At 44.6% G+C, this 13,412-nt stretch overlaps 1 protein-coding gene across 4 annotated transcripts in view; it reads left to right on the forward strand.

Moving 5' to 3' along the window:
• Nucleotides 1-10,142: 10,142 nt before the first annotated feature.
• Nucleotides 10,143-13,412, forward strand: part of LOC117562166 (POU domain class 2-associating factor 1) — a 29,652-nt gene continuing 26,382 nt past the window's right edge. For 2 of the 4 annotated variants that reach the window (XM_034239995.1, XM_034239996.1), the window contains exons 1-2: nt 10,143-10,254; nt 10,793-11,024. In XM_034239995.1, coding sequence (XP_034095886.1) covers nt 10,949-11,024 — 76 coding nt within the window. In that variant the 5' untranslated portion in view covers nt 10,143-10,254; nt 10,793-10,948. The remainder of the gene's footprint in view (nt 10,255-10,792; nt 11,025-13,412) is intronic. The other 2 variants (XM_034239997.1, XM_034239998.1) reach the window with 1 other exon arrangement.

The raw sequence follows: 13,412 nt of genomic DNA on the forward strand, positions 1-13,412 counted from the left end.
GTCTTTATAGTCTTGTCTCTGTAATAAAAACTCACAATGGAACTATGTCAGAGATGGAGAAAGGTTTATCTCCACTTTTACTCCTTTAGCCAAAACTTGGACTTGTTTTTATTTCTTCAAACCAACAACACTTAAAGGTGGAGTAGGTATGTTTGAGAAACCGGCTCGAGATACACTTTTTGTTATATTCCATGGAATGCTCTTGACATCCCGATAGCAATGAATATCTTAAGTCCATAAAAAAAACGTCATCTATGGAAGCCGTAGTACTGTAAAAAGCACGACCAATCATCTGAGCCGGCCCGGCTAAAATAACTGGATGGCCTACCTGCCTGTCAGCCTTCCATCTGTGCACAAACTTATCTCGTGCCCTCATTGGTCATGTGCGCGTTCGTGTGTGTTGGAGGAGGGGCTCTGTAAGGAAGTGGCAGATATTTTCCGGTTGTGTATTTTCAAATTCTAGCGCACTCGAGCTGGTTTCTCCAAAATTACCCACCCCACCTTTAAGATGCAGCCAATCGCAGGCTCAAATCACAGACTAGTGTCTTGGTTGATACTTGTTTGCCCTTACCTTAACCCCAACCAGCCATCTTTAGCTAATCCTCTAACCTGACTTAAACTGGTTCTGTCTGCTACATCTAGCCATATCCTAACCACAAACCCAAAGCGCAAAATGACATGTAACAGAATGCAGTTTTCCGAAACAGTAAATCACAGGACTATATCCATATTTTATACAGACATGTAGAAGATTTATGAACTTTAGGAAGATGTTGACTCATAACGTTTGACTCATCACACTGCTGAATTAAAGCCTGTTTAATTGTATTCCTCGATACCCATGCCTAAACAGGTCAGTGTAGGCAAAATCTCGTGTTTTAAATACCAATGTATCATATCACTCCCATATTGGCTTATCTTCTCAAGTGAATGCTAGACAAGTCCCAACTTACCTATGAAAAATAATTCCTTTTCATTTTTAGTGGGAGTATAATTTGTCTTTGTGTTGCAACACATATTTAACTGTATTGAACTAATAACTATGGTTCCGAACATTCCGTTTTGTAAACCTGTGTGTTCATTTGACTTTTAGGCCTAAAAGTGACTTGTATACAAGACTGTTGGATTACATGTGGACCTGTTGAATGCGATAATATACTGTATGTCCGTATGTATCTTGATTGACAGGTCTGTGTTGCTGCAACTAATAAAGCGTACCCTACTTTATCATCTATTTTACTAATCAGTAAAAGCTAAAATCATTTAAAAGATGTACATTGAGTTTTGTTCAAGAACAGTTGAAGACTTAAGACAAATCCTAAATCAAATAATAGGTCAAGTGACTTCTATAGAATCATACTTCTTGTTTCTTTGACAACCAGGGGGCTGCTGGCCATTTGAAAGAATCAATTTGTGCATTGACCCAAAGTTTGGTTCTTCAGCTTTAGGCAAATCTTTTCTTAAATCTTCGCAAAATATAAACATAGAGAAAATGTTACGGAATCAGGACCCAAATGCAGATTAAGTGACAAAAATAGTTCCTTTATTTCAAGGCTATATATACACGTACAGACAGAACCGGACACTCACCGAAGACCACGTCAATACACAAGACAACCCGACAAAGAGAGACAGAAAACCCAGAACTTAAATACACCCAGGACTAATCACATAAACACGAGACAGGTGAGAAGGGAGGAGAAAACACAGAGGCACCAGGTGAACACAATCGGGTAATCAGGGAGGGAAACAGACAGAAAGCAAACCGGCAGGAAACGGGGGTGAACACTTTACAAAATAAAACAGGAAACCCAAAGATAGAAAAAGACAAGGAAAACACCAACACAGACAGATCCTAACAGTACCCCCCCCTCAAGGGACGGATCCCAGACGTCCCAAAACAAAAAAAAGTCCAAAACCTCAAGCAGGGTGGATGGAGGGGGTCCGGAGGAGGGACGCATCACTAAGCCACCAGGGTGGGTGGAGGGGGTCAGGAGGACGGGACTGAACTGACCGCCCAGGGGCACGGCAGAGGACCAGGAAGGGGTCTCGGGCGGACGGCCCGGGGGCAAGGCAGAGTCCAAAAAGGGGGACTCGGGCGGACGGCCCGGGGGCAAGACAGAGTCCAAGGTGGGGACCATGGAGGGGCGAAGGCAGCGGCAGGAAGAGTCAGGGGGCCGGGCTCGAGGGCGAAGACCGCGGCTCTCAGGGGGCCGGGCTCGAGGGGCGAAGACCGCGGCTCTCAGGGGGCCGGGCTCGAGGGTGAAGACCGCGGCTCTCAGGGGGCCGGGCTCGAGGGCGAAGACAGTGGCTCTCAGGGGGGCCGGGCTTGAGGGCGAAGACCGCGGCTCTCAGGGGGGCCGGGCTCGAGGGCGAAGACCGGACAGCTCCGGAGGCCGGGCAGGAGCTGGTGTCGACCGGACAGGATCCGGAGCCGGTGGGACAGGTGTCAGCAAGATTCCCCACGGAAGAGGACCAGGAGTTGGCAGGACCCCCGGCAGGAGGGCAGTCGGCGGGACCCCCAACGGGATAGAGGACACAGGATTGGCAGGACCCCCGGCAGGAGCGCAGTCGGCGGGACCTCCAACAGGACAGGACATGGGGTTGGCAGGACCCCTGGCAGAAGCGCAGTCGGCGTGACCCCCAACGGGACAGGACATAGGGTTGGCAGGACCCCCGGCAGAAGAGTAGTCTGCGGGACCTCCAACGGCACAGGACCTGGAGCTGGCAGGACCCCCGGCAGAAGAGCAGTCCGCGGGACCTCCAACGGCACAGGACATGGGGTTGGCAGGACCCCCGGCAGAAGAGTAGTCTGCGGGACCTCCAACGGCACAGCACATGGAGTTGGCAGGACCCCCGGCAGAAGAGCAGTCTGCGGGACCTCCAACGGCACAGGACACAGGGTTGGCAGGACCCCCGGCAGGAGAGTAGTCGGCGGGGCCTCCAACGGCACAGGACATAGGATTGGCAGGACCCCCGGCAGGAGAGTAGACGGCGGGACCTCCAACGGCACAGGACATAGGATTGGCCGGACCCCCGGCAGGAGAGAAGACGGCGGGACCTCCAACGAGACAGGACAAAGGGTTGCAGGACCCCCGGCAGGAGAGTAGACGGCGGGACCTCCAACGGGACAGGACACAGGGTTGGCAGGACCCCCGGCAGGAGAGTAGTCGGCGGGGCCTCCAACGGCACAGGACACAAGGTTGGCAGGACCCCCGGCAGAAGAGTAGACGGCGGGACCTCCAACGGGACAGGACATAGGGTTGAGGACATAGGGTTGGCAGGACCCCCGGCAGGAGAGTAGTCGGTGGGGCCTCCAACGGGACAGGACACAGGGTTGGCATAACCCCCGGCAGGAGAGTAGTCGGCAGGGCCTCCAACAGCACAGGACACAAGGTTGGCAGGACCCCCGGCAGGAGAGTAGACGGCGGGACCTCCAACGGGACAGGACATAGGGTTGGCAGGACCCCCGGCAGAAGAGTAGTCGGCGGGGCCTCCAACGAGACAGGACAAAGGGTTGGCAGGACCCCCGGCAGGAGAGTAGTCGGCGGGGTCTCCAACGGGACAGGACACAGGGTTGGCAGGACCCCCGGCAGGAGAGTAGACGGCGGGACCTCCAACGAGACAGACATACGATTGGTAGGACCCCCCCGGCAGAGGAGTAGTCGACGGGGCCTCCAACGGGACAGGACATGGAGTTGGCAGGACCCCCAGCGGAACCTCCAACGGACCAGGACATTGGGTAGGGACTTGAGACGTGACTCGAGAGGAGACTCGAGAGGGGAACCAAGGGGGAACTCGAGAGGGGACTCCAGAGGGGACTAGAGGAGGGACTAGAGGAGGGACTAGAGGAGGGACTAGAGGAGGAACTGGAGAAGGGAACTCGAGAGGGGACTTGAGGAGGGACTAGAGAGGGGACTTGAGGAGGGACTAAAGGAGGGACTAGAGGAGGAACTAGAGGAGGAACTAGAGGAGGGACTAGAGGAGGGACTAGGAGAGGGGACTCGAGAGGGGACTGGAGAGGGAACTCGAGAAGTGACTAGAGGAGGGACTAGAGATGGGAGTAGGGAATTGACTAGAGGAGGGACTTGAGTAGGGACTAAAGGGGGAACTGGAGAAGGGACTTGAGAAAGGAATTGAGTAGGGACTAGAGAAGGGACTAGGAAAGTGACCTGAGGAGGGACTAGGGAAGTGACTAGAGAAGAGACTAGAGAAGGGACTAGAGAAGAGACTAGAGAAGGGGCTCGGGAAGGGACCAGAGGAGAGAGAGGTGACTAAAGGAGGGACTGGAGAAGGGATTAGAGAAGGGACTAGGAAAGTGACCTGAGGAGGGACTAGGGAAGGGACTAGAGAAGGGACTATGGCAGCTGGGGCCGGGACTGGGTTTGGAACCATGGCTGCTGGGGCTGGGACTGGGGCCGGGACCATGGCTGCTGGGGCCAGAACTGGGGCTGAAACCATGGCTGCTGGGGCCTGTACTAGGTCTGGAACCATGGCCGGAAACATGGCTGCTGGGGCCTGTACTGGGGCTGTAACCATGGCTGCTGGGGGCTGAACTGGTTCTGGAACCCTGGCCCTTTGGGCTCGTGCTGCCAACCTGGCCTTGCGACTCCTTCCTTTAGGAGCCGTTTGGAGGCTCCGTGGACCTCCAAAGGCCAGACGAGTACCAGCGAATGGCTCCTGGACTGTAGCAAACACTGGGTGAGAAGCAGGGGCTGACGCCAGACGGACCACACCGATGCGTGTGGTATCAAAACGGGAGTTGGGAGGCCTGGGGCTGTCAGGCAGGGGATAACACACCGTGAGAAAATCCAAAATCCTGCCCGATATGAATTTAACCAAGCCTGGCTTCTCCATAGTAATCCGGCGTGCCTCTGCCAGAACAGCCTCTCGCTGCTGAACCCTGGACGCTCCCAACCATCAATACGAGCAGTCATCCAAAGCACAGGAAAACTCCAATAGCTCCTGCTCAAAAGGATCTGCTCGGCCCATATTTTGGTGGGGTTGTAATGTTACGGTGTGCAGGAATCAGGACCCAAACGCAGATTAAGTGACAAAAATAGTTCCTTTATTTCAAGGCTATATATACGTACAGACAGAACAGGACACTCACCGAAGACCACGTCAATACACAAGACAACCCAACAAAGAGAGACAGAAAACCCAGAACTTAAATACACCCAGGACTAATCACATAAACACGAGACAGGTGAGGAGGGAGGAGAAAACACAGAGGCACCAGGTGAACACAATCGGGAAATCAGGGAGGGAAACAGACAGAAAGCAAACAGGCAGGAAACGGGGGTGAACACTTTACAAAATAAAACAGGAAACCCAAAGATAGAAAAAGACAAGAAAAACACCAACACAGACAGATCCTAACAGAAAATGAAAAAAAGTAAATACCAATAGCTGTATCATGTAAACAACTATTGAGTTCATTAACTTAAATTGAAAAGTACAAACATTTAGTCTCTTGTTTATAAATGTTATCAACTATTTTTCTTAAAGTACTCTGTTTTCCCAAGGATGTGGTCTTTGACTTGGCTGAGAAGATCCTGCATATTGGGGCTGAACATCCGACTGTGAAGAATGTGGTACTACACATTGGAACAAATGATGTTGTGAAATAACAGTCAGAAGTGCTGAAAGAAGACTTTAAATGTTTGTTGGAAACTGCCAGCTCTCTAAATGCAGAGGTGTTCATCAGTGGCCCTCTACCGCCAGTCAGAAGAGGAGTGGAGAGATTCAGCAGATTGTTTGCACTGAATACCTGGCTTTCAACTGTCTGTACTGACCATTCTGTTCATTTTATTGACAATTTTAACTTTTTCTGGGATTGCAGACATCTTTTCAAGGCAAATGGAGTTTGCCTGAACAAGTCAGGAGTGAAATTGTTTATCTCTAACATATTCAACTGCCTGCGTTATCAATCTGTTCCCTCTGCCAAGGACAAGCGGCAAGAGGAATCAAAACAGGAGAAAGACACAACACATTGCGCAGAAAACCCTGAAGAATTATCCCTGCACCCGTCTGAGGAATGTTCTGATTATGGGAGACACATGGAGGAGTCTCCACTGCCCCCCCCCCCCCTGTCAACGCCTTTGAGGATACTCTGTTCACCCTTTCACCCTCGCCCACCCTCCTGGGGATCGTTGAACACATGAAGGAGATATAGAGGGTTGGCACCGATTCCTTCCTGGAGTTCAAAGACCAAACTAAGGCGATACGCAGGGCTGGCACCATGTCCTTTACCCCAGCTCCTCAACGACGCCCACCAAAATCACCGCAGAGACGCGCACCATCTCCCCCGTCTTCATCACCGTGCCTACGTCAACCACCTCCGCCCCTGGCAGCATGTCCTCTACCCCCGCACCATCTCCCACGTCTCCATCACCGTGCCTGCGTCGGCCGCCTCCCCTCCCTTCGAGAGGGCATCTGCAGTCTCCGAAGCTTGATAAGGATGTGTGTGTACTAAACGCTGCAAACTGATATTTGCTGGGTCCAGGCTCAAGGGCGTATGGCACTCTCAACTCTTTCCAGGACATGCCAGGGCCCTGCCTGCCTATAGCTTTGCCGATATCTGTGTTGATAGGTAATAGATTAAGAGCGGTGAATCATTTTAGAAACAGGAAACGCTCAAACGTTTGTCTGAGTTTATCTAATTTAGCAGTGATTCTATGTCACAGCTTGTTACAAAAAACATGACTGATAGTGTGTTTAACAAACTTAAACTAGCTTTATTAAATGTCAGGTCTTTGGCAGGAAAAACATTTTTAATCAATGATTTTATCACTGAGCACAATCTCGATTTTATGTTTTTAACAGAAACTTGGATTGAACAAAATAACAGTGCAGCTGTTCTTATCGAATCAACCCCTCCCAACTTTAGTTTTATGAGTCAGGAAAGAATGCATAAGAAAGGGGGTGGAGTTGCTATTCTGTTCAATGATTCCCTTCAATGCAGGAAGACATCGTATGGAAACTTTGATTCTTTTGAATATGTGGCCCTTCAGCTGAAATGCTCCTCTCGAGCTCTGTTCCTAAATATCTATAGACCACCCAAATACTGTGCAAGCTTTTTTGATGACTTTACTGAACTGCTGTGTATAGTGTGTATTGACTTTGACCGTCTAGTCATTGTTGGTGATTTTAACATCCATGTTGACAACCCCCAGGACAGAGGGGCAAAATAACTGTTTTGTGTTCTTGATAGCTATGGACTGACTCAGCATGTGACGGAGCCCACGCACAATAAGGGGCACACTCTGGACTTAATTATCTCAAAGGGTCTGAATATCTCTACGGTTGTGGTGACTGATGTTGCACTCTCTGACCATTCCTGTGTTTTCTTTGAGAGCTCTATTTCTGTTCACAAAAATGTTCAAAAAGAGGTAACCACAAAGCGATATTTAACTGAAAATACTAGGAAAATGTTTACTCAGAATTTTTCTTCCACACTTGCCCCTGCCAACATCTCAGTAAATGAGCTAGTAGATCATTTTAATTCAAAAATTAAAAATGTTATAGATGCCATTGCTCCAACTAAGGTAAAGGAAGTGACTGGGAAGAAAATATCTCCATGGAGAAAGGCCATGAGCGTGAAAACAGAAAAAAGAGAATGTCGAAAAGCTGAACGCCGGTGGCGAAAAACAAATCTCCAGGTTCACTTTGAAATCTATAAAGAGAGACTTGGCCTTTATAATTTGGAATTGAAAAACGCACGACAATCGTTCTTCTCTGACATCATTACCAAAAACAAAAACAACGCACGTGCCTTGTTTGCTACCGTCGACAGACTAACTAACCCCCCAGTGTCAGTAGCCTCTGAATTTCTATCCACCAGGGCGTGCAATGATGTTGCCTCCTTTTTCACTGACAAAATTCAGAAAATCAGACAAGCAGTCAGTGCCTCTGCATCAGGAACAGCAAATGTGTTGTCTCTGTGTCCACCTAACATCAATTCAAACACCATGACACAATTCCATCAGATTAATGATAAAAACCTAGAGGACATTATACAACTTCTGAAATCCTCCTCCTGCTGCCTTGATATTATTCCAACAGGATGTTTTAAAGATGTTTTGCCTTGCATGGCCTCAGATCTACTTCATATAGTAAACAAATCTCTTCACTCAGGTATTTTTCCACAGGCCCTGAAAACTGCAGTCATTAAACCGCTCTTAAAAAAGAATAATCTAGATGCTTCAGTAATGAACAATTACAGGCCCATATCAAACCTCCCATTTCTAGGTAAAATCATTGAAAAAGTTGTTTTTCAACAGTTGAGTAATTTCTTGCATTTAAATAGCTGTTTGGATGTGTTCTAGTCAGGCTTTCGTCCAAACCACAGCACTGAGACTGCTCTTGTAAAGGTCTTTAATGACATCCACTTAAACACAGACAGTGGCAGAACTTCAGTGTTAGTATTATTAGATCTCAGTGCTGCGTTTGACACTGTTGACCACAGCATATTACTAGACCGACTGGAAAACTGGGTGGGACTTTCGGAAACAGTTCTAAATTGGTTTGAATCCTACTTAAAGGACAGAAACAACTTTGTTTCTATAGGTAAATACACATCTGAGTTGACAAATATGACATGTGGGGGTTCCTCAAGGCTCCATCTTGGGGCCTCTTCTCTTTAACATCTACATGCTACCACTGGCTCAGATAATGAAAAACAACAAAATAAGTTACCATAGCTATGCAGATGACACACACATTTACGTAACAATTTCACCAGGAGACTATGCTCCAATTCAAACACTGAGTAAGTGCATTGAACAAATCAATGACTGGATGTGTCAGAACTTTCTCCAATTAAACAAAGATAAAACTGAGGTAATGGTTTTTGGAGCCAAGTCAGAACGTATAAAAGTTAGCACTGAGCTTCAGTCTGCAATGTTCAAAACAACAGATAAAGCCAGAATTCTAGGTGTAGTCATGGACTCTGACCTGAGTTTCAACAGTCACATTAAAACAGTTACTAAATCAGCCTACTATCACCTAAAGAATATATCTAGGATTAAAAGACTAATGTCACAGCAGGATTTGGAAAAACTTGTCCATGCTTTTATCTTCAGTAGACTGGACTACTGCAATGGTGTCTTCACAGGTCTCACTAAAAAATCTATTAGGAAGCTGCAGCTGATTCAGAACGCCGCTGCTCGAGTCCTCACTGACACTAAGAAAGTGGATCACATCACTCCTGTTCTGAAGTCTTTACACTGGCTTCCTGTGTGTCAAAGAATATATTTCAAAAATACTGCTGCTGGTTTATAAAGCACTGAATGGTTTAGGCCCAAAATATATTTCTGACTTCCTGCTAAATTATGAACCATCCAGATCTCTCAGGTCTTCAGGGACTGGTCAGCTTTCTGTCCCCAGAGTCAGAACTAAACATGGTAAAGCAGCATTCAGTTATTATGCTCCAAATATCTGGAACAAACTCCCAGAAACCTGCAGGTCTGCTGCAATTCTGACTACTTTTAAATCCAGACTGAAGACTTTTCTTTTTGTCGCTGCTTTTAATTGAACTATTCATATCTTAGACTGCACTGTAACTTTTATCCATGTACTTTTTCTTTTAATGTTTAATTGAATTATTCATATTTTAGACAGCACTGTAACTTTTATCCATGTATTTTTTCTTTTAATGTTTCTTTTTATTAGCTTTTCTTTTTAATGACTGATTTTAAATGCCATTTTCTTAATGTCTTTCATTTTTTGTAAAGCGCTTTGAATTGCCTTGTGTTGAAAAGTGCTATATAAATAAACTTGCCTTGCCTTGCCTTGCCTTATTTGTTTTTCCAGGACAAACAGACAAATAAACATTTGGTTCATTTTGGTTTGAGAAGGAAGGCTGGAAAGGAAGTCAGTAACTCAGAAAAACATTATTTGCATGAGCAGTATTTTAATAGATATTTCTCTATATAATATAATATATATATAATTGTTTGTCATACAGTTTTTAATGTATTCATGCCATTACGTTTATTTTGGCATTACCTTTAAAAAAAAATAAAACGTTAAAAAAATAAAGTTTTGCCTCTTAGTTATGGTTCAACCTAAATAGTATCAACACTGAAACTAAATGCAAGAGGGAGATTTGTGGTTGGAGAGCTGCAACATCCCAGGGGGATTGTTAGCTGGCTTCAGTCTGGTATAAAGCACGTCAGTCATCCCGCCACTTTGATATTCTTCATTTTAACTATATGATAATCCAGAAAAGCAGAATGCACTGGGAGAAATGTAAGTACAACACTTCATTGCTGTTTTATTGCGTTAAGGAATTTCCTGCTAATTTTGTGAATTTGTCTTCATTATCTTATATAAAACTAACATATTGATTTGAATAATGCTTTTAAATGTGCTTTGATTTCCTTTGAAGGAGATAAAAGAGTTTTAAACATTTGAAACAAATACTTAATTGTTCAAATAGTGTTTTCATTTTTGTGTACATCATATATATAACATAATATTATGTTGAATATAACTAAATCTACTTCGATATTCTTGCAATACATACAACCTGTTTGCATGGATTGTAATTGTCTTCTCACTGTGTCATTATAGAATATCGTGTTCAATACTGTAGACTGGGGGTTGTGGTTGTTGTTGTTGTTGTTGTTGTTGTTGTTGTTGTAAAAAGCATTATATATGTAGTTTAACCTGTTTGACTATCCGCTACTGCATTTGTTAGCTTGTCAGATATGTAAAACGCAACCTTACTTAGATGTGCACAGTCCTTTTGGCTCAGTTCTTTACGAGGTTGTTTATTTTTTTTTAGAGAACTTCGAAAAGCAGGAAAGAATATGCCAGCTTTTCCTGTGATCAGTGTCAGGATCAGTGTTGCAGCTGTTGTGTCGGACTCTTTGGAAAGAGGAAGGTGGTCATCTGGATGTTGGCTGCGTGTTGCTATTAGGCTGTAATCTTGATATGCAAAATGGCAGCAGTCGTCCACCGCAGTAAAACATTGCACATCTGTGGAGCTTCCTCTTTTCTGTTGGTTGACACCCCATGTATGTGCCATGGTGATTTTTTTTTCTTTCTCTGAAGAGAATGACAACAAAATATTTTTTGCATTAGAGATTAAGTTAAATATTCATAATGTAACATTTAAAGTTTATTTCGTTGATTTGTTTTAAACCCTTTTTGAATAAAAGTCCAATAAAAAGTTGAACTTTTTCTATTTGAGTACTTCCAGTTGTAGTGATCACTCTTCAACCTTCTTAGTTTTGATACATTTTCTCATTTACAGGCTTTATCCAAATGTGTAACTAGGATTAACAAAATACATAGTTGCTTGTCAGCATAATCATTTAACTTAAATGACTTATTGGCTACACAAACTTCAGCCCTTTGCCATGGGTCTTCTCAAATATTTTGTAACTGTTGCCTTATGACAGCTTTATATCTCAACCACCAGCAACACCTCGGCTGTATTTTCACAATGGCCATGTCGAAGAAAGCAGGACAATAAAATTAGAAAAGGACTCAATCTGGTCAAGATAGTGAACAGTTGAACATTGAATCCAGGGCACTTTTTAAAAAGCATGGGCAAATAGAAGGCATAATTGTATTCTAAACTAAAGAATGTATGGTTTAAATTAGGGATGTCAAACGATTACAATTTGTAATCAGATTAATCACAGTTAAAAAATGTATTAATCATGATTAATCACCATTCACATTCACTCGGTCATACGCCTTCTCCAAGTCTACAACACACATGTAGACCGGATAAGCATACTCCCAGGCCCCCTCCAGGATCCTTGCGAGAGTAAAAAGCTGATCCGTCGTTCCACGACCAGGACGGAATCCGCATTGTTCCTCCTCAATCTGAGGTTCGACAATCGGCCTGACCCTCCTTTCCAGTACCTTAGAGTAAACTTTCCCGGGGAGGCTGAGTAGTGTGATGCCTCTGTAATTGGCACACACCCTGATCCCCCTTTTTGAAAAGGGGAACCACCACCCCGGTCTGCCACTCCTTCGGTACTGTTTCCGAAGTGAAATCTGTATTTTTTAAAATCTTTATTTCCTTCTAATTTGTTATTTTTTTCTAAATAACACACTGTTATTTACTCAACAATAACACACAATTATCCTTGTTTTTATTTATTTGTTTGATTCCATAATCTCGGGCTTTTTTGGCATCAGTCAGGAACTGAATTTCCAAATAAAAATAACCGGAAACAGACGTAGGCCTATATGGGACATTTCGAGCATCATTGCGATACACAGCCACTGAACTGATTACCCAAGATCCTCAGCTATGGTTTAAGCTCGGTGATTGGATGTTTTAGCCGCAATGCACGTTGGGATATGGTGATGATGCGATATGAAATCCGAAAAACATTTCGGAGTTTAGGATGGCCGAATACACTACACTACCCATAATCCCCAGCTATCGTTTGGAACTATTGTCCCCGTGATTAATCTTCAAGCTCTCGGATTGGATGTTGGAGTGGCAGTGCGCCAAGGTTACGCCGAGCGTCAAACAGCTCTTTGAAATGGAACGAAACCACGGCAGACTATCCAAAACTGGAATCGAACGGGACCAGACCCCCCCCCCCCCCCCCCCCACCCCCCCCCCACCCCCACCCGCAGAACTACACATGCTGGCTATTGTGTTTCGCAAAATGTTCTATGTGACGTCTCTACTGGGAACGTTTTCGTTTTTCCCTCAATTAGAAGTTACCAGTATTAAACACATTGGTGTTATCAAATGTAAAACATTTTTAAATGTATGAATGGGTGAAAATCGCATTAATATATACCCACATGACAGCTCATTGTTTCTTTGTCATTCTACTCCACTTCAATTCAGAGGTTAACCTGGTATTTTTACTCCACTACATTTATTTTAGTTACTTTGCAGATTTGTGATTAATGATGTGAAATATAAACAACCCTTAAAGCAGACTTTAGTTACACCTGAGTAAAATTCAGGGAAGGTGATTGTCAAGTGCCAACAATCAGGAGAGATATTTGATTGTTGGTGCTTGAGAAGACTAAACATTTATCTGCAGATCCCTATAAAGTATATTAATTACTCGTTATTCTCTACTAATAGTTCATTAAAGACTGCATATAATGGCTATTTTGCACATCCCTTTCAAGATTTCAAAATGTTTTAAGGTTTATTGACATATCATATACACAACTATGGTGAATGAATGAAAAACTTGGGTCGCAGGTTCCTCAACAGTGCATTACAAGACATCTATCAATATGTGTGTATACCTCCACCATTAAACTGTCATATTCTGCACATTTCTTATTCTATCTACATACATAAGAGTACAATTAATATGTATAATATCAGTTAAAATAAGTGCTTCAACATAGTTAACATTGCAGAAAAGCAATATATTAGACCGTAAGTACTTTGTCAGGCTTTTAAAAGA

The sequence above is a fragment of the Gymnodraco acuticeps genome, unplaced genomic scaffold, assembly GCF_902827175.1.
Source record: "Gymnodraco acuticeps unplaced genomic scaffold, fGymAcu1.1, whole genome shotgun sequence".
Taxonomy (NCBI): Eukaryota; Metazoa; Chordata; class Actinopteri; order Perciformes; family Bathydraconidae; genus Gymnodraco; species Gymnodraco acuticeps.